Below are 20803 nucleotides of genomic sequence, written 5' to 3' on the forward strand. Positions count from 1 at the left end.
AGACCGCTGTTGAATACAGGCACACTGAATAATGCTTGAATTTTTGACCAAGATAATGCTGTGAAAAACCAGTGAATGATGCAGTTGAAAAAAAGAGGGAGGGAGAATGAATGAAGTGAAAGGGGGATGAATAAGAGTGAGACCTCACCTGGAGTATTGTGTGCAGTTCTGATGTCCTTAACATGAAAAGGACATGGAACTGCTGGAACAAGTCCAGAGGAGGGCCACGAGGATGATCAGGGGACTGGAGCACCTCCTGTATGAAGATAGGCTGAGAAAGTTGGGGCTGTTCAGCCTGGAGAAGAGAAGGCTGCATGGAGACCTCATAGCAGCCTTCCAGTATCTGAAGGGGGCCTATAGGGATGCTGGGGAGGGACTCTTTGTCAGGGACTGTAGTGACAGGACAAGGGGTAACGGGTTAAAACTTAAACAGGGGAAGTTTAGATTGGATATGAGGAGGAAATTCTTTCCTGTTAGGGTGGTGAGGCACTGGAATGGGTTGCCCAGGGAGGTTGTGAATGCTCCATCCCTGGCGGTGTTCAAGGCCAGGTTGGATGAAGCCTTGTGTGGGATGGTTTAGTGTGAGGTGTCCCTGCCCATGTCAGGGGGGTTGGAACTGGATGATCTTGAGGTCCTTTCCAACCCTAACTATTCTATGATTCTATGATTCTAAATCCCATAGTTAGGCCTCCTACTTTCCTACTTGTTTCTACTTGTGTGTGTGGGGGATAGCATTGTTAGCTGTTCTGTTACATTACTATAGGAAATACATAGATACCATTTTCTTGATGTGTCTGCTTTCAATACAGCCTCTTACAGAGGAAGGACTTTTTTTTGAATATCTAATTTCTGAGATGCTTATGGAAATATACATAAAATTGTGATACAAACCCAACCACCTTCTTTGCATAACTCACCTCTTTCTCTCTTTTATTCATTGCCACTTCCATCCTTAGTATCTACTTACTCCCAAGTCACCTCTGCAATGAAAACACATTTAAGAAATTTCGGATTTAGTGTTATTTTCTTTTGAAGGAGTTTGGGGTGAGGAAAACAGAAGTGCAGGGTCTTAGACTTTAAAAGCTATGTGCTTGCAGCTACTTTTTTTAGTACAATGCTGCAAATTCTCAACCTGCATGAGCTATAATTTGCTTTATCCCTAAGGCTAGGAAGGAAATGCACCTGTACAGCACATTTCTTTTGTTCAATAACAGGCTTTTTTTTGTGTGAGTGTGATTTTTTGCTGTGTTATGTCCTGGCAGAATATCTATCATTAACATGTTACTGGAGATTTGAAGCTGCTTTTTCAGCTCCGAAAAGTTGATTTAAGGGTCAGGGTGACTAGTTACTCTACCTAGTAGGTTTTTGCACTGCTGTTTTTAGTTTTGGGCAGGAGCTGTGGGGTGTGAGGTTTTCTGTATACTCTTCCAAGTGATGTTATTTATCCAAACTGTCAGCTCCCACAAGAAGATTGTTTTAGCAAAGGAATTGATTTGCATTATTATGATTTCTTTAGCTTCACTGTTTCTCTGCTGTGTTTTTGTAATCAATCATTTCTCAAGAACCTGTAAATCAAAAGGCAACCATTTTTCCGCCATCAAGTAAATGTTGCCTTTGCCAGGAAAATTCCTGTTGCCCAGGAGCTTTTAGATGACCAAAAATGACATGAAATATTGCAAAATATAATTGCTTTTGTTGAACAATATGTTGACCTAAACTTAATAATGAACTGCATGGGATGTCTCACTGCAGGCTGCATGTGAGAAGGTGCTTCCTTCTGCTGCTTGTTCAGAAATCTTGCTGATTAGCAAAACCTTTCATTTTGCCCATTGCTTTACTGGATTCTTCCCATTTCTCTCTGCATTCCCGTTTAGATCCCACATCGTGCCTCAGACTTGTTATGTGTTGTTTTTCCAGCAGCACAATGCAGGCACGCTGTAGAATGGAAATCAAAGGAGGAGTTGCTTTTGCTTTGTTCAAAGGCATGTGTCTGCAAGCCTGTGCTGGGTTTCCTCTCCTGCTTGAATCTGGTGGGGTGGTGAGACATGTAAACAGGAGGCATTTTTCCCCATCAGTGCTTGATTCAGGGCTTTGGTTGAAGGCAGCAATTAATCATTTTTGTTGCCTTTCACTGGAGGCCTTGAAGCTTGACCAAAATGTGGAAGATCCTTCCACTGTCATAGATGGTAAAATAGTTTGGTCCAGTGTCCTGTGCTGGGCTGACTGGGGAGGAAAACCTGGGTCCTTTACTATTAGTCATCGAGGTGTTAGATAATCTGTTCTTATTTGAGCAGTCAGGACTGTATTGTCTGATTAGATACACACTTAAAGATCGAGTAGTTCTTCCAGGACACTGGATGTTATCTGTTGGAAAGGTGAGAAAATCAAACCTGTTGTTTATTTTTAAAAACTGGATGCCTCCTAGCTCCCTTCACTTCTTTTCTTTCTTCCTCTTTCCTGACACACTGCTGTCATTACATTACTGCCTCTGTTTAATATTTCATAGCATATATAGAACACCAACACTTAGGACAGGAATGGGAAACTTCTGCACTGTATCCTCTGCTTTAAGAAGTGCAGTCAGGTAAAATATGAGTCACCCTAGCAGCCTTCTTGGTAGCTAAAGGTGTTTGTAGTTGGATGTTCACAGTGCTGTAAAAGAATGATTGCTAGAAAGAGTTTATATGCAAGTTTCCATGTAATTTAAAGCCTTGTGCTGCATGAAGAAAAGTAGGGGAGAGGATGGAAAATGGCAGGGATGTTTTTTTTTTCCATGCTCCCTCAGTTACGGACCAAAATCAACTCTTCCTGAAGAGCTGCTGACCAAGGAAGTTATTAGCAGGCTTTTACTTTGCTTTTTGTTTCTCTTCTTTCTGCCTATGGATTCTGTTGCAAGGAGAACACAAGGGCTGAATAACTCAGGTGTGATGTATGATGCCACACAATAAAATGGTTTTGCACAATACAGGTTTTACATAAACTAATTTAGGTGTAGTGCCTAGGGTACATGCGGAAGGTCTGGGCTGAGAGGTAAGAATGACTGGAAAACACCAAAACCACAGCACAACTTTCCTAATCTTTATATATTTTTCTTTTCTGTCGCATTTCAGAGTTGTACATGGTACAGTACAAGGCATCTCTGTTTCTGCTTAGAGGGCTTTGTTCCTTCGCTATGTCTATGAGTTTGGTTTCAGATGAGGTATTGTAGAATGGTTTGAGCTGGAAAGGACCTTAAAGCTCATCCAGTTCCAAACCCCTGCCACAGGCAGGGGCACCTTCCACTATACCAGGTTGCTCCAAGTCCTGTCCAACCTCGTCTTGAATACTGCCAGGGATGGGGCATCCAAAGCTTCTCTGGGGATCCTGTGACAATGTCTCACCATCTTCACAGTGAACTGTGGAATATCTCAAGTTGTAAGGATCATCAAGTCCAGCTCCCAGCACCTTGAAGGACTACCTAGAACTAAACCATATTACTAAGAGTATAGTCCGTATGCTTTTTAAGCTCTGGCAAGCTTGGAGCTACCATCACTTCCTTGGAGAGCCTGTTCCAGGGAATAGCTACCCTTTCACCTTTTCCTAATGTCCAATCTGAACTTCCCCTGATGCAGCTTCATACAATCTCCATGTACCTTCTAGAGAAAACAAATACTTTGGTACCATTCGGTACTTGGCACCAGTGTAGTGAAATTTGTTGTACCAGTAGGAGATGACTAAATGCCAGAAGAAAGCAGAATTAAATTATGAAAGTTATATTTCTGTTGCTTTAAAATTGACCTGTTTTTTTTTTTTTTTTGCATGTGTTTTGTTTAAACGTGGATAGCCTCTATTAATAAAGCTGTACTGATACTTCTTGACACTGCAGATGTAGGAATGTGCTGTATGCATAAATGCACATAAAACGTTGTGGTCAAAGTTTAGTTCTATTTACAGAGGGGTTTTAGCAAGTACAGCATGCAAGATTTGCTGAGACTGCATTCTGGCCATTTCTTTTCTTAATTCATATAACCACTTCCAATATGCAGTTATCTGGATATCATTAATTATCTCAATATCTGAGACTCATTAGGTCCAGATTGCAGAAGGCATGTTAGTTATGCATGCTCCATCTGTTCTTTTGACATAAAAACAAAAAGTATCTACCCTATGTTACACGTTAAACATCTTTAATAGTATAGTTAACGTTCCTAAACAACACAGAAGAAATTCTGCTGGTTGAGTAATGCATTATCCAGGCTGACTTATGTAGTTGTTTTAAAAATTGGTGAGTTTAATAAGTGATGTCCTAGCATATTCTCCTTTTAAGATACTGACACAAACAGAATAGAAAGGAATTCCTGCCAAGAGGAGCTGAAATAAAGTGCAAGAATAACATGCTGTAAGTCACTAGCAAAGGAAAAACAGACTTTGAGGGTTGTGGTGAGCAAAGAGGAGAATGGGAAGCTGTGATGTTTTCTCTTTGATGTGGAACATCCATCTGCAGTTTTTCTGATGAGATACACAAGCTAGCCAAGTACAGTGGTAAGGCAATGTCATTCTCTTCTGAGCCCTGTTGAAGAAGGGAGCATAATGGGCATGTTGTAGAACTGGAGCCCTGATTTTTCATCCTGCTTTCTGAACTATTGGACAGAACTTCTAATATTAGGTGATATACTGTATACTAAATTGTGCCCAAAAAGCCAAGAACGTCCATTGAAGATAATGGTCTGTGACCCCAGAGCTGTAGGCCCAGCAGCAGTTCCATTTATTTAACTGCCCTGCATTGCCAGTTTGCCAGGCTGTAAATCAGCACAGTTGTCTTATGTTTTAATGCAAAAGAACAGATATACATCAAACTCTTCTATAAGCAAGTGTAAAGAACAACTTTGTATTTTCTTCTATTAGTAATGAAAATGGTAAGAAGGTATATGTAATAAAGCCGGCAAAAACAATAGATGTTTTCTGCGCAATGCATATGGTTAACATGCACTACTAAGCGCAACTGTCTCCATATAATGTTGCTTTCTGTTGTGCTGCAATGCATTTCTGAGATGTTTGTCCACAGGGCAAAACTGTGTGCAGTGATTGAGGCTATTATAGTGAGGGACATGGTTTTAAATACTCCACCTCATAGAATCATAAAATGTTTAGATTGGAAAAGACCTTAAAGATCATCAAGTCCAACCTTTAACCCAGCACTGACAAGTCCACCCCTAAACCATGTACCTCAGTGCCACATCTGCAGCTCTTTTAAATACCTCCAGGGACAGTGATTCCACCGCTTCCGTGGGAAGCCTGTTCCAATGTTTGGCCACCCTTTCAGTGAAGAAATTTTTCCGAATATCTGGTCTAAACCCTTGAGATAATTTCCTCTTGTCCTGTTGCTTACTACTTGGACAAAAGAATGACACTTACCTTGCTACAACCTTCTTTCCCGACAGCATTGACTCTATTCTTGCTCTCTCGTAACTTGAGTTTTGCAAAACTGGAGTCATTCCAAATTTATTTAGACTTATTTAGATTATGCAGCCTTTGTTTCCTATCCAAAACTCCTTTTCAAGGTGACTAAGTGCTCTTGATCAGAAGACAGTGGGGGAGCAAATAAAATGTTGTGTGTAAGACAATTTATAGAATATTTTGGAATAAGAGACACCGTAGAAGTGTCAGTGTGAAACGTTACTAAAGATATGTATTTTTAAACCTTAGGCTGGGCGATGCAAGTTGCTGCCTTTATTTTCATTCAGAGAAAGTGGGAAGATGACAAGAGTCACTTTGAAAAAATGCTGGATTATTTCTGTGACATTCGTGAACCACTGCAGCTCCTCATCTTTCCAGAAGGAACTGATCTCACAGGTAGGGTGCGTTTACCATCTCCTCATGAAACGCTCAACATGGAATTTCTTGGTTGTTTATGGAAACAGTTAAAAGGAGTCCAAGGCAAGAGCAAGACTGGGTTCTCATGGACAGTACAAATCATAGTAAATGATCATATGTGCTGATTCATTTAAGAGGCACAAACATAGTTCCACTGAGAGGCTTTGCCAGTCTTCCTGACATAACTTATGTTTCAAAGCATTGATGATTGAAATGGCTTTTGATTGTCAGTGCTGTATGTACCTTGCGTTAGCAAAAGTAGGTCTCCACGTCAGGAATAAATCATAGGCATGTTTTCTTTTCCCATATTACTGTGGCAAACAGGGCAAAATCATTTCAGACCCATGGAAGAGGAGCACTAATCTAAGAGACTTCTTGCCTAATGTTTTGAGAAGAGAAAATTGAGATACTTGTTCCTTGGGCCGTGTAAGCGGTCTGTATCTGCCTGTGTAAGAAAAATGTCTCCATTAAACAAATGTTGACATTATCATCAGAGTAAATCTAATGAGTTTCATCCAGTAGTATTAATTCTTAATAAAATAATATCTACCTTAATACAGGTATCTTATGGCATCAGTAGGAAGCTGCTAACCCGTGTTGAAGATAACTCAATTGCCAATAAAAGATACAACACTGTATGAATATTCTCTGGCTGTTCATGCCTTCAGCATGATTTGATAAGCATCATCTTTAAATAGAAAATCAATTACAATTAAGCTCCTACCTTTTATTGTATTTAAAAGAATTTTTACTATGCTTTCATATTTTATTGCAATGCCAGATCAGTAAGTACTAGACACAGTATAAAAATAACAATCTTATACTGCTTTTTTTCTTCCATGTTTCTGAGATCCATAAAAATTATATGCATAGTATTCAGATGCTATCACACTGTAGGGAATTGTCATCACTTCATCAGCCTTCCTAAAAGAGGATAAATTCACTGTATGTTATTGGGCTGCTTCACATGGTATCTCTTGTTGAATTAGGTATTTTGTATCTAAAATTAGGAAGAAGGATGGAAATTATCTAACTATAAATGATTTTCTTTTTCCTTTCAATTCATGAACAACTGTTCCCTCCTAGCTCTGAATTATGAGGTGAAATCTTTATCTTATTCATGGAGTCAGGAGACCTCTCCTTGGGTCACTCACACCCTCTTTCTGAGCAGGTGTTTCCATCTCAAGATGACTGAAAGAATTGGATTGTTTCTAGTTTATTCCATAAATGGTGTAATCCCTCCTGATTTTCCTCAGGGCCAACAGATTTTAAGGAACTGAGGAAGTTTCATACTGCAGCTTTAAAAATGAAGAACTAGCTGTGGACTGAGACAGCCACTTGTGCTTCAGAGTCCCAAAGGCAGTGGTGGGGATGCTTCCACCTGCATGTGGAATTGCTTAAGGAAACACAGGGTTTTCTCTCCGCTGTTGTAGCTGATTATTGTTCCTGTTCTGATTTCCTTCCTCATACGTGTGTAACACGTCCTCTTTAACTTTGTATTGTCAAACGGGTACCCGCACTAACTGTGCTGTTGTGAAGCCAGCACGGATGGGTTGTGATCATTTCCCCCTGGACTGTTGAGCAGCCCAGGGAGGAAGCAGTGCAATGGAAAGGAAGGAGTGATGGGCAGGGAAGATGATAGAGCACAGCTTCCGTGGCCAGTGGTGCTGGCTTCTGACATGTCAAACTCTCTGGTGTTTAGCATTCTAACTCACCATCAGTAATGAATGCCACCTTGAGATTATCTCTGAGCATAAGATGTATACAGACAGGTAAAACCCTGGGGCTTTTTCTGGGAAAGTAAATAGCTCTCCCTATCTAATTGTCTTCACAGGAAACATTAGCTCATATATTTTAACATATTATAGGAGACAGGGCAAAATCCCTTGCCAAGCTAATAGGTTTATGCCATATGAGAATGATAGAACATAATGTATTTTATGTAATGTTTTGAAAAAATGACTTTCAGCAAACTGTTACGTTATTGACACATTAAGACCTACTTCAGCCTCACGTTCCATCTTTCAGAATAAGAAATAAACCACAGTTTTGTTCTGAATGGTCACTCAATATCCTAGGGGACATTCTGCAAACATACAGGTAATGGCTCTTGTTTTCTGACCACATTTCAAACTGCTAATTACTTCTGAAGACAAAATTCTTCTGGTGCTTAAAATGAGAAATAACGTTCTACATGTACTTCACTGAAAAGCAGAATTGCGGTGCAGCCCTGTACTCCTATCGTTGTTTTTATCCTCTAAGTGGCCACATGACAATGATATGTTGACTTCTCTTTATGAGAAATTGTAGAATGTTTTCAGGTATTCGAGAAGAAAAGATGTCAAAGAAATGTAAAGTATGACTATTTATACATGGGCCATGCCTGAATATAGGTTGGTGAAGTACTTTACTGTGGGAGATGCTGTGTAAATAAACCTTAGAAGTAGTGATGTCATGAACCGTAAGCGATGTATTTGCTGCTTGGATGTATAGGGTGTGAGGTAATAATTATATACTTATTTCTGATAGGTTGGTCATCTTTTCACTCTGGAGTACTTCAAGGTTAAAGCTAAGTGCATCAAAGGTATTTTATTGTAATTGCTAAAAAGAAGCCCTCAGCAGATAAATGTGTAGCCAGACTTTCTGAAGCCCTGAAGCAAACACAGCAACCATAAGTCTAATGCTTCTGGAAAGTTGGAATACAACCCACCATTTTGCTTGTTCTTTTGTTTTTCTTGGTGTTCCTTACAAGACTCTTTGTAGTAATTCTTCAGAAAGCAATAACAAAAAATAGTTATTGTATTGCTCTGCACCTGTTAAAGCCTCATTTCCTATGGATTCCTGTCTGCATCCCTGTACTACATGGTCTCTTCTTCACCCCGATTTCTCCTTTCTCCTTGTGTTTCCTTCCGTGTGACATTTCCTCCATAAGCCTCTTGCTGCTGTCTCTGCAAGAGGCATCATGTGATCTGGCTCATCCTCACCAACACTTGTGTTAACTGATGGCCTGCTGCATGCTGTGCTGAGAGCCCTTATGGAGCCTGCCCTGGCTCTTCCTCTTGTTAAGATCTTTACTCTCAGAGGCTGCCTTTACTCAGTCATTGGTTTTTCTAAATCTCCTGGAGGCTTAGTCATCTTTGAATCTCTTGTCTCTGTCAAACTTTGTTTGCAGGTAGCAATAGCTTCAGAAGTTAAGGGGAACAAACAGGTAGACAGAGTGTGATTGCACAGACCTTTTTCACTTGAGAAACAGATAAAAAATAAGTAGGAAAGCTTGCTAGAGTCCAGATTTTGGCAGGAATTTTTGATGTCAATCACAGAAGGTAACTTTGTTGGATTATTCTCTTTTCTAGTAAATGTGATGTACTTTGGTAATGCAAAAAGAGATGATTGTTCAAAAGCACCGGTAGAGGTTGGTGTAACATGTTGTGTTTTGAAAGTAGCACAAATAAGAACAATTGCTTAATACCTTTTATGCTTTCTATGCAAATCTCCAATAGATAAATGAGGATTTTTAATTTTTTTTCTGTAAGAGAGATTTTTTGAGTACTTGCTTATTCTTTTGTTATCTGGCACCAATATAATTTGAGAGTACTTGAAGTCATAGAAGTACATGTATGCTTTTATCACAAGTTAAATTAAAGGAAAAGGTAGTACTTAATATTCAAATATCAGTGCACTAGTACTGATATTTCAATATTAAATGCTAACAAACAAAAATAAAAGTAGTGGATAACTGATCAGAAATAGTTGTATTAAAGTTGCCAGAATCAGCTTTCCAATAGGAATACGAGGGAAGTATAGGAGGATGAGGGAAGTTTATAGTTCTTTTGGGTGATGTCTAGCAAAACACATCAGCATGGACAGTGCTGGATCTGTAAAAGCATGTGAGCGTGTTTGTTTGAGAGGAGCTAAGTCTGCATATGTATTCCACGGGGAGCACAGACTTAGTTTTGTTGGGTACAGGTCTTGGAATTTTTGTACTCTTTGTACTCACATAAAGTACTCGTACTCTTCAGGCTCATACGAATGCAGCTTGTTAGTGCATTATGGCTTTCAGCAAAGTCAAAATCTAGAGATTTCTGGTTTAATTCAAAACCAGCTCACAAATTAAAAATATAATTTTACTTTAAGAAAAAAGCAGCATTTGTTCACTTTATCCTCTGGTTTTCAGGAGCAAAAGCAATTTAACTTCTTACCAATCTGTAGCTCAAAATGAAGAAAATGTGTCAGTCTAATTTCTTCTCCAGTTCCTTGAAATGAAATTCTGAAGTGTAGTGCTTCCAGAAAGTGCCGACTTTCTGAGCTTTTCCAGCCTACATAATTTTGAGATAAATGGGGAAAAGTGTAATCAAATGATGTGCCAAAGGCAGCACCGGAGCAAAATAATTGTAAGAGGTTATGGTCAGACCCCTTAAATTCTTGTTTGTTTGTGTAGTTTGACAATTCCTCTGCAGTAACGTCTAAAGACTGAAATAAATTGACTTCTTGTACTTGTCACCACCCCAAAGAACATACCCCCTGTGAGGCAGCATGTAGTCATTGAAGGAGACAGAGAGGCAAGTCAGTTGAAGACTGGAGAAGACAGAGCATGAAGCAGTTCTGGATCAGGAAAGGTCCCACATCACCCTCTATTAATAAATTGGCTGCTTTGCATGAAAATTGATTATTCTACTTCCTTTTTTTTTTATCATAGCAGCAAATAGAACCAAGCAGTTAAGATTAGAAATACACGTAAAAGGAATGATGAGCAAAAACTCTGGGGATAGGTTTGCTTTGGCTTAAATACAGTATAAGTAAGAAAAATACTTGTTTCTAGAAAGCAACACTTACTTGTATTTGTCAGAGAAGGTGAGCAAGAGTGGGCATTACACTTAGCCAAATGATGTGAGATGCATTTTGGGATTGAGGAGACCCAAACTGAATTAATTTCCAGTCCCTGTTTCAAAAGCTGCTTTATGCAATTTTCATGTATTGGAAGCAAAGAAGAGAACATATGTTTCCTCTTTCTAAGGAAGTGTTTTCACTATCAGCCTTACGAAGCCATCTTTCACTTTTCTTTCACCTGAGGATGTGATAATCTGGACTGATTATGTAGCTGACAGTGTAGCCTGATCTGTTGGTTAAGGGATTTTAAAGAGGGTTTGTTGTGTGAATTCCCTCACGTTGGAGAGGATATAAAATGGGTTTCTAATTTCCTGGATCTCTAGCTTTCACATAATGGGGAACATCCCATTTTCTGCCTTATGTTGACTACAGTTCTAAGCAGGAGTCTTGCTCTGAATGTTCCCTATCAGGTTTAGGTACGAGTGTCTCTCACACAGGGACCCCAAACAGCAGTAGGTCTGCACTAAGGGGCTTGCACTGGATAAGATGGTAATCAGTGCATTTGTTCATAAGCAATAGCAGAGTAAGAAACTGTTTTCTTCAGTTGCTGACAGTAGCAGGATGGGGAGGAAGGGCATTTATTCTTACTTTTCAGTAGAGGGAAGGCACATCCTCGCTTTGCGTGCAGGATAGCATCAAAACCCTTTGACCTTCCTGACTTGGAGTAAAAAATATTGTTTAATGCACAAAGACCTGTGGCTTGATAGTTGTTAGGAAGGGTAAAAGGAGATGATGTTTCCAGATGACAGTGATCATTGTATTAGCTGGGAGCGTTACTGTAGTTCTAAAATCCCATTACACTAGAGTCATGCAGAAGGGGAAAGGAACAATCTCTGTTGTATAAAACATACAGTCCAGAGGCAAGACACAGATACAGATATCAGGAAATAGCTGAACAGTGTTGGCTGGTGTGCCAGTGTCCAGCTGTTCACACGTTTGTAGAAAGGCATTGTAGTAAAGGGAAATTTGGAAGATGTTTTGCAGATGTTTATAGTGAGTTCTTTCCAAGTGCAAGGAGGTGCATTAAGAGGAGGTTTGAAGATGATTACTTCAAGGCAGTGGGCAGTGGAGGTCCCAAACCTTTTCTACAGCATCAGTTAAATCTTGCTTAGAAAGCAGAACTGTGCATTTACTCTTTGGTTTTCCTGCAGTGCAAGTAGGAGTGTTTTGCAAACACCAAGGTATTCATTTCCATGCTCCCTCTGAAACAGAGCACTAGTGAGAGGGTTTTTCTGAGTGCTCATTAAATTTGTGCAGTTCAAGATGCTCAAGACATTTAAGACGTAAAATTTTTTTTGACTGCTTAACTTTATGTAGATTTACATAGCACTTGTGTCTCAAAGCTTTGATTGACTTGATTTGCAGATTGTAAATGTGCCGAAGTGAAACCCAAACTTGGATATTCAGAAATTGAAGAAGAGAACTTCTGTCCTTTGGAAGAAACAATACATTAGCTTCTAAACTTTGTGATTAATTAATTTAGAACATTTACTTGAATCACGCAGAATCTGGAAAAGAACTGTTGACTTGCATACTTTTTACAGGAACACTCTTGGTGGTGAACATCATTTCTTAGAAAATGGAGAGTCTTTGTTGAGCTAATAGTGCAATACAGTTATGTCTAAGAGGTAGAATCTGCCTTTTCAGAGGAACATTTAATAATTACAAGATTACTTTTGCCATTTCTGCCATTCCAAGTCTTGCTCAGAACTCACTTAGCAAATTCTGTTGTCGCAGAGGTAGGAATCCTAAAGGCACGTTCCCTTCACTCATTCAGAATAGTCCATTTTCAGTATTGAATTGAATAGTAGTCGAGCAGACAAAAATAGATACTCCAATCACGTGTTTAAAGACATAATGCATATGTCCAAGGGAAGATAAATTTATGTAGCCAAGTGTAATTTTAGTATTTCACACATTCTGTAATTTTAGCAATGCTTCTTGAAGATGTAATGTTTTCAAGTATTTGTACATTCTGGCTATTTGGCAGGAATTGAGTCTTTGGATTCTCCTTGCTGAATCACTTGCTTGGCTACCATGCAACAGTTTTCCTTTCCTCCAAATCAGGAAATGTGTGCACTGAATCTCAAGGGTTGTATGTGTGAAAAGCAGTGCTTTTACACATGGAAACAGTAGGTCACAGGGAAAAAATACTCAATATACTGATATGCTATGGCATTTATTAATAGGTAGATAGTCCTTTAGGAGAGACACATGCATTTTCGGATAATCAAAGGGCTCATGTCATTTAGTAAGAAAAGAAAAATGCAGGGACATCTCACACTACTGTCAATTTGTCTGCTTGAGCTATTCTTCCTTTACAGGAAAAAAATATGATTATAAAGGAAAAGACTTACCTATAAGTACCAATTCTGTTAAATTATTAAGCAGCAATATGTTTTCATTACTCTGTTTCCCATCTCTGTTAACTGTGGACTCTTAAAACTGCTTGAAAAAGAATAGATACTGCTTAAGCAATGATCTTGTTCCATAGATCTGTTGCAGGGATTTTGTCTTTTAAAACTGTAAAGCTATACACATATGAGTTGTTTAACACGATAGTTGATCAAATTAAAGCTAAAAGAGGGGAGATTTAGATTATGTATTAGGAAGAAGTTCTTTACTACGAGGGTAGTGAGGCCCTGGCACAGGTTGCCTAGAGAAGCTGTGGCTGCCCCATTCCTGACAGTGTTCAAGGCCAGGTTGAACAGGGCTTGGAGCAACCTGGTCTAGTGGAAGGTGTCTCTGCCCGTGGCAGGGGGTTGGAACTGGATAAGCTTTAAGGTCCCTTCCAACCCAAAGGGTTCTATGGTTCTATGTTTCTACAAGACTGATGATGTCCACGTTGCCAAGGGAACACTGCATGTTCTGTTGCCTTTGGCCCCAGGGGATGCACAGCAGTACACGCAACTATGGAGGAAGTATAGCCACCAAAGTCCACTTGGCTGCTAACTGAGGCTGCTTGAAGAGCCTCCTGCACATAGCTGGAGAAGAAATTGTTTCCTCTCCACCTGTCTTCAGAAGTTTTTGCTGTAGTGTCTGTGTCTTCCTTGCTTAGTGAGCTCTGTTAGCAACTGCTTCTGAAAAGCCTTTATTCGGTATCCTCACGAGAGACTTCTTTGTGCCAGAGATTCGAAACACGTTTGTCATGGTGTTTAGCCATGATGCTTTCCAGATGCCTTGCATGTACTCTGCTCCAGAAGCAAGCATGTGTGGTAACACTGAGGCAGTTGGTCAGAGCATTAAACCAGGGTATGTATGTGCAGCACAGGTTGAGGAATAAAGTGCGTCAAGTTCAGAATGAAATGGAGAATAGTATTCTAATGTATTACATTAACTATTTTCCTCCTTTTAACATTTTGTTTCTGAAATAAGTTTAATGTGGTTAAACATTGATCTCAAGGTATTTTTGTACATCATAGCAAATCTGCATTAATGTATATTGTGCCTTTTGAGTTTAAAAAAATAATTGATCCAGTTAACACATTTTACTGTAAAGTAGGTATTGAAGTGTACAGAGAACTTGTAAGAGACTTTAATTTATAGATTTCAGAGTGCATTTGATAAATATGAAAGCTTTGCTGGTTATTTTCTAAAATAAAAGGAGAGGGTAAAAAAGCTTTTCTTGCAATCCACATGGCTCTTCCTCATGCCATACTAGAGCCAAGAAAAGCACACTCACTGTCTGCCTCCACCTGAAAAGCTGTTGCATATTCGTACTGTGTGAACTGGTGTTGTACTGTTCCTGTCGTATCATAATTACATGTAATTCTTGGTCTCCGTGCACACTAATTGAAAGTGGTGCTTTTTGTTCTCTCCTTCAGCCAATACCAAAGCTCGCAGTAATGAATTCGCTGAGAAGAACGGACTTCAAAAATACGAGTATGTCTTACATCCGCGGACTACTGGCTTCACTTTTGTGGTTGAGCGTCTTAGGGAAGGTAATCCTGCTTTGTATTTATATGTTCTTTTTGTCTTTAAGGTAACAAATCTCACCCAAGCTATAGGGGCTCACAAAAATGCTTGAAGATCCCAAAGAAGTTCAGCCTTATTGTCTGTACCAGTCTTTGCTGAACACACAGATGCGTATAAGACTGCCTGCCCTGGAAAGCTTCTGGTTTTAAGTCTGAGAGCGGAGATGAGTTGTGTTGTTAAATGGGCAAATGGAATGCACAGCAGCATGTGGATGCAGCAAGTGAGCTGCACAGTGTTGCCAGGTTTTTCAGGTGATGGTGACTTGGAGAAGCTGTGTAAAATAGCTGTGCTCTTGGTAAAGAGGAGAGGAAGAGAATGTGTTATACCTGCTTTCTCCTTGGAAATGGTCTTCCACCCCTGTATGAGTCTGCAAGTAGTGGTTGAGTCCCTGTTACAGAGGATCAGAGTATAGAGATGTGATTGCTTGTTAGATCGCTATGTCTGTGGGTCTTTTTGGGAATGGGCATTTCAATGAGATTTGAGGCCATAATACTGTAACCATTAAATAACACTGATGTGGCAGTGATTCAGATACAGATGAGCTGGAATGTGTGCAGGATATATGAACGTGTGGTTGAAGAAAATAAACATATACAGTAGATATGAAGTAACTTATTTATAGGTTAGTTATTCAGAGAAAAATGTTTCTAGATCTTTAACACATGCTGGTTATTCTGACTGCCAAAGGAAGAAGTTTGAGATTATTAAAAGGAACAAGGGCCTGTGGGTAGGTTTTCTCCCTTGCTGGAACCCTTGCTTGGATTTTAGGAGCAGAATTGGCTTGCATTTTGCCTGATTCCTACTGAGCAGATACCCTAAAAATCACTGTAAATGCTTTGATATTTTGTCCAGCTGGACAATCCTAGCTGGACCATGTATCTATTTGACCCTGCTCTTGCAGGGGGGTTGGACTAGATGATCTTTTGAGGTCCCTTCCAACCCTTGGGATTCTGTGATTCTGTGATTCTGTGACCCTATTTATTTTGGACATTCAGTAGTGGATATCTTAGATTTTCATCTATCTTGAATGTTTATTACTCAATTTGCTGTAGTAAAGAATTGCCACATATGCAATTTCAAAAGCTTGTTTTACTTAAAACTTTATAGCACCAGGTTAACCTCATGCATAATAATATTTCTAGCCTGGAATACATTTTCACTTGAAGGAATGTTTTCCACTCGAAATATTATCAACTTAAAAATAAAACCCCAAATCCTACATTTGCTGCAGAAATGAGCTTTGTGCTTGTACAGTCATTTTCTAATTTGGTCAAAATGCTTTTCCATTTCTGTATGAGAGATCTATGCAAATTAGCCTATTGGGTTATAAAAAGGAAAATATTTGAGGCTGATTCCGAAAACATTCCAAGATTTTTTGGGGTTTTGTTTTTTTTGTCTAGTCTTTCAAATGCTTTTAAGTCCTACTTTTCTTTAAGGCAGGCAAATCTGGTGTAAAATATTAATGTCCCTTTAGCATTGTATTTGCTACATGTTGGGAACCTTGATAGGCATTATAAGCTATATATATTATGACTGCGTGCTGTTATGTACTAAATTATGGGTGAGAAGGTAGTACCGCTAGCGTTTTAAATGCTTAGCTCTTAGTTATTAATTTAAGAATTTGTTTTCAATTGTTTGCAAGTGTGCCAAAACCAGACCATTTATGTTGAAATGTTTTATTTTTATGGACAACCTAACTAGTTGCTTGACTTTAAAACACTTTGGTACATTATATGCCTGCATATATATATACATATAATTACAATATAGATATCCAGATAGGTTTTCAGATACAGGTGACCTAGGGTTATTGTGCAGCTCTGCTTTATCTTATCGTTTATGCTATTTATACTTTATTCCCAATACTAGCAGTAATAAGAAAACCAGGTTTGTTAAGGATATGGTGTTAACATGGGTCCCTGTTTATGGACTGTCCTAATGCTACAATAGTATTGGCAGTACCAATAAGCATAAAAATAGACTTGTTTCCTTTTTTCCTGCTCATTACTGCAAGCAGAAAGCAGTGTGTGTGACTTTAACATGCAGGGAGGGAGTGGTGGAGATTTTAACATCATATTTACGTCTTTGAAAGTATTTTTGTGCATAGATGACAACCTTATTGCCCTATAGCTCTCCTGTGAATACATTTTGGCTTGTGGCTGTTTTTCATTCCTGAGGCTCAAGTGTCTTCAGGCCTGAGTACATTATTTTACTCCAAAAATAGGTTGATGAAGAGAGGGGGAAAATGTCAGTAGAAGTTTAACTGCTTTTTGAATGCTGAAAAAACTAATTTAATTTGGCAAGAACCCTGATTAATATGCATCACAAGCTGTAGCATGAAAGAATTACCTGTTAATACATAAAAATAACTATTAATGACCCTTCTCAGTAGGATATAAAAAAAGAGGAAAAAATAACCTTCAGTAAAATGCTGTGTTTTTTATCTGTAGGAGAATTTCTTGCTCTAGGAAGTACAGTCAGCACCCTGACAGCATAATCTGTCAGTTATCAGTCCTCTGCTTTCCATAGGTGTCAGAAATTTCTGAACAATGTGATGCCAGTGATCACCAACACTCAAATTCCTCTGGCTGCCTTCTTGCTCTTACACAGTCGTTATTTCAACTATTTGATCTATTTTACCTGTAGATGATGCTATGATGGTTTTTAAGTCATTGCTGAAATGAGAGCTAATTAAAAAAAAAGAGAGCTATATAAGCTCCACCAAAAAAAGCAATAAAAATTATTTAGGCAATACATTTCCTTGGCTTTCCTTATTTTCTCATACCTTTTTTTCCCCTGCGTTCTAGCTCTTCATGAGTGATAGCTCTTACCCTGAGAGCTGACTGTGCTAAACAGAAACCCAGGTAAAAGCTGACTGGTTTTGACTTTCATTATGCTCAGGTGCCAAGGCAGTGAAAATATTGTTTTACTTGTAAATGATCACATTACTGTTTTCTCATTCATATAAGCCTTAGAATCACCCAAGAGTAAACACAGACCATGAACATGCTTCAGATGTATAATTAATAGTACACTCAGGAGAAGAGGCACTGCAGTTGTTGCTGTTTTTTAAACAAGAGATTCAGGACTGATTTTTGGAGAAGTGTGCTCTTTGGCCAAATAGTAATATTCAGTAGGATGGTTTAGTATAATGTCATTGTGTATGGTAAGAGAAAATACATTATAGACATGAGAACACAAAGAGGGTAAGACCGCATGGTAGCTGGATAAGGTCAGCTTGCTACCTGATACACAGTATAGAGTATTACCTGAAGATGTGGAAGTGAGTGAGAGAGGAACCAAAATTTCAGAAAGGATTAATGAAGATGGAAAAGTATTAAATATACTTAGGTTAAATATAGACTAATGAAATATATGCATTTTTCACCCCTGCAAAAAGATGATACTTCTTGGGAACTATTATTGAATTTCTAGTGAATTATGCAGTCTCTGCAACAGATAAATCAGGTTTCTGAGATTCTTCATTAATCTTTACTGATGCATGTTACTCAAAACACCACTAGTCTTTTCTCCTGGCATGCTTTAAAGTTTGCTTCTGCAAGCACTTTGGTCTTAGTCTATCAAAATACTTAAAATATGTGAGCTTAATTAATTTCACATTTTCTTAGTGGTGAAGCACATTTGATCGCTTATTGGGGCAGCCAGAGGAATTGTGCTGTGGAAGAGCAAACCTTTGTTGACCAGAGTGACCACTGCAGTCCCAAGGACTATGACATCTGGCTGGTTGGCTAAGAGAAAAAAAATAGTTGGTTTGCTTCTTTCTAATTCTGCTTGCTTGATCAAGTATGTATGAGCAATAGAAAATGAACTCTAGACACCAAAATGAAGATTGGTCATGGCTCCTTTTCTTTTTTTAACTCATCATCACATACCTCTCTTTAACCATCTCCCAAAATCATATTTAATCCTTTTTTTTTAAAGCTTGAAACTTTGAGCAGATGTTAAGGATGGAATAATTTTTGGCAGAACTTGGGTTAAGGCACATCATCTCCTTTTACAAAATGTGGGGTTTCTATAATGACAAAAATGTGCAGGAATTTAAATAAGACTTTTATAGAAGCGTGCCTTTAACAATGCTAATTAAAAACATTGATGGCTCATGCTCCTAAATATCTAGTTTGTGAGATCCTGCTATGAAAGGTCAGGAGGCTACTCATGCATTAAATATAGGTTTTCAGTCCTGGTTGTATTTTATAAAGTTTCTTCTGAAGTGCCAAATGACATTGAAAGTTCAGATGGCTGGAATGTTCTGTTTCAAAGAGATGGAAAATAATAGTAGTTGATTTGATTCAATATTGTCTGGATTCATTGAATTACATATATTATCTTGGCATAATATCTGTAATTGTAGCCAAATAGTCTGTCGAGAGAAAATAGCTGTTTACAAATGTTTTCTTAAAATTGCTTCATGGCTTTTAAGTATTTTTTCTGGACTAAATAAACAGTAAGTGTTAAGACAAAGCAAAGGTTTTAAAGCATCATTAGAAGATTATTCATACTTTTGTAGATGGTTATTTCTGCCAGTATTAAATTCTAACTGACCTCTTATTGACACTTCCTTTATATCCATCAGCAGTTTAATAATCTGGATACATTGGACTGGGTGTTCCTTTTATGGGGTTTATATTTTACTGGTTTTACAGCATGATGAAGACTCAGAATTATTTGCCTTATTATAGTATTTCAGCTTCAAATTTATTTCTGGCTCATAATTAGCCAACTGAAAAAAAAATATAGCGGATAACAGCTGCCAACTACAGCATTCTAAAATAAAGATACAATTTTAACATGTTTGCCTTCATTGCATATCCTTACTGATGGAAGGAAACTGTGATTCTCATCCTGCTTCCATGGTTGCTTCAAAATTGATCCTTTTGCCCCAAAATAAACGTTTATATATGCACCTTCAGAAACCAGTCTGTATCTTCTGATGTTTATGCCTGAGCTTTACAGTTGTACAGCATTTCAGTGTGAGGGTATCTCAGTCTGGTTTGTTGCTAGGGAAGGAAAATTGTAGTTAGGTGTTCAATCCAGGATATCTCTTTATGTAAATGTTTTAATCCTTTGATACTTACTATTACGCTTTTCCGGGAGTTCTGGTATCCATGTATATTTATGTACTTAACTCTTAATGCCATTGATTTGGGTTATGGTACAATGTGTTTATATGGCACTTTGGAGCTAATAATATGGGGAGACAGTTTGTGATTTGCAGCTTAATGTATCTCTAAGTCAATAGGAGATGACACTCGGCAGGTCTTGAAAGCTCACACATATGGTTTGGTTCACCTTCACTGGGGTGTGAAGTAGCCCAAGAGTTACGCAGCAGGTCCTGGCAAGTGGTGTCTGAATGTCCTCGCTCTTCATGAAGAACATAATGATCTCCCATGTAAAGCCATAAATAGCTTATGGACCATCTTAAAGAGGTGATTATGTTGACCCCTGCAACCATCACATGAGTCAAGGTGCTCAAATTTGGCGTATTAGTGTAAATGGTGTTTACAGTTGGGACTCTCGATTTAGTAATGCATTAATGAGACCTTTCAACTTGAAGCAGCTCCCAGAGCTTTCTTTTTCTTCTGACTTGGAAAGAGAAAGAGGCAGGAGGCTGCTTTTATGAGTGGCTGGAGTATCAATGAGGAATGCTACCAAGATACTGCCAGAGACTTGTCTTCTGGTGTAAATGATGCATCTACTCTTTGCACAGTTATGTCCAAAGCACCTACATCTTATAAGACAGATGCCATTCATTCTTTCAAATTAAAATCAAAGTAATACCCATTTCTAAGTGTGTTATATTTGGGTTTTCTTAAGGGAAAATTGATGCAGGTGTAAAATCCAGGTCTGTAATAGCCCTGTTCATTGACTGAAATGCTCACACTATGGTGGGTGTATGAATGAATGGATGTATGTCTTACACACACAGCTTTCAAATTTGATACACAAAGTTTCTTTCCTCTTCAGATTAATCATGGGTGAGGCATGTAGGTCTAGATCACAGGGGCGTCTGCTGAATTACCTTCAGAGGTTTTATGTTCTCAGTCTGAGCACATAAAACTTAAGCAGT

At 38.6% G+C, this 20803-nt stretch overlaps 1 protein-coding gene across 5 annotated transcripts in view; it reads left to right on the forward strand.

Annotated features, from left to right (window-relative positions):
• Positions 1–20803, forward strand: part of LCLAT1 (lysocardiolipin acyltransferase 1) — a 118795-nt gene that overhangs the window by 51085 nt on the left and 46907 nt on the right. For 4 of the 5 annotated variants that reach the window (XM_065679728.1, XM_065679727.1, XM_065679729.1 and 1 more), the window contains 2 exons: positions 5686–5832; positions 14565–14681. In XM_065679728.1, coding sequence (XP_065535800.1) covers positions 5686–5832; positions 14565–14681 — 264 coding nt within the window. The remainder of the gene's footprint in view (positions 1–5685; positions 5833–14564; positions 14682–20803) is intronic. The other variant, XM_065679730.1, reaches the window with a different exon arrangement.

Source organism: Lathamus discolor, chromosome 5 (genome assembly GCF_037157495.1).
Source record: "Lathamus discolor isolate bLatDis1 chromosome 5, bLatDis1.hap1, whole genome shotgun sequence".
Lineage (NCBI taxonomy): Eukaryota > Metazoa > Chordata > Aves > Psittaciformes > Psittacidae > Lathamus > Lathamus discolor.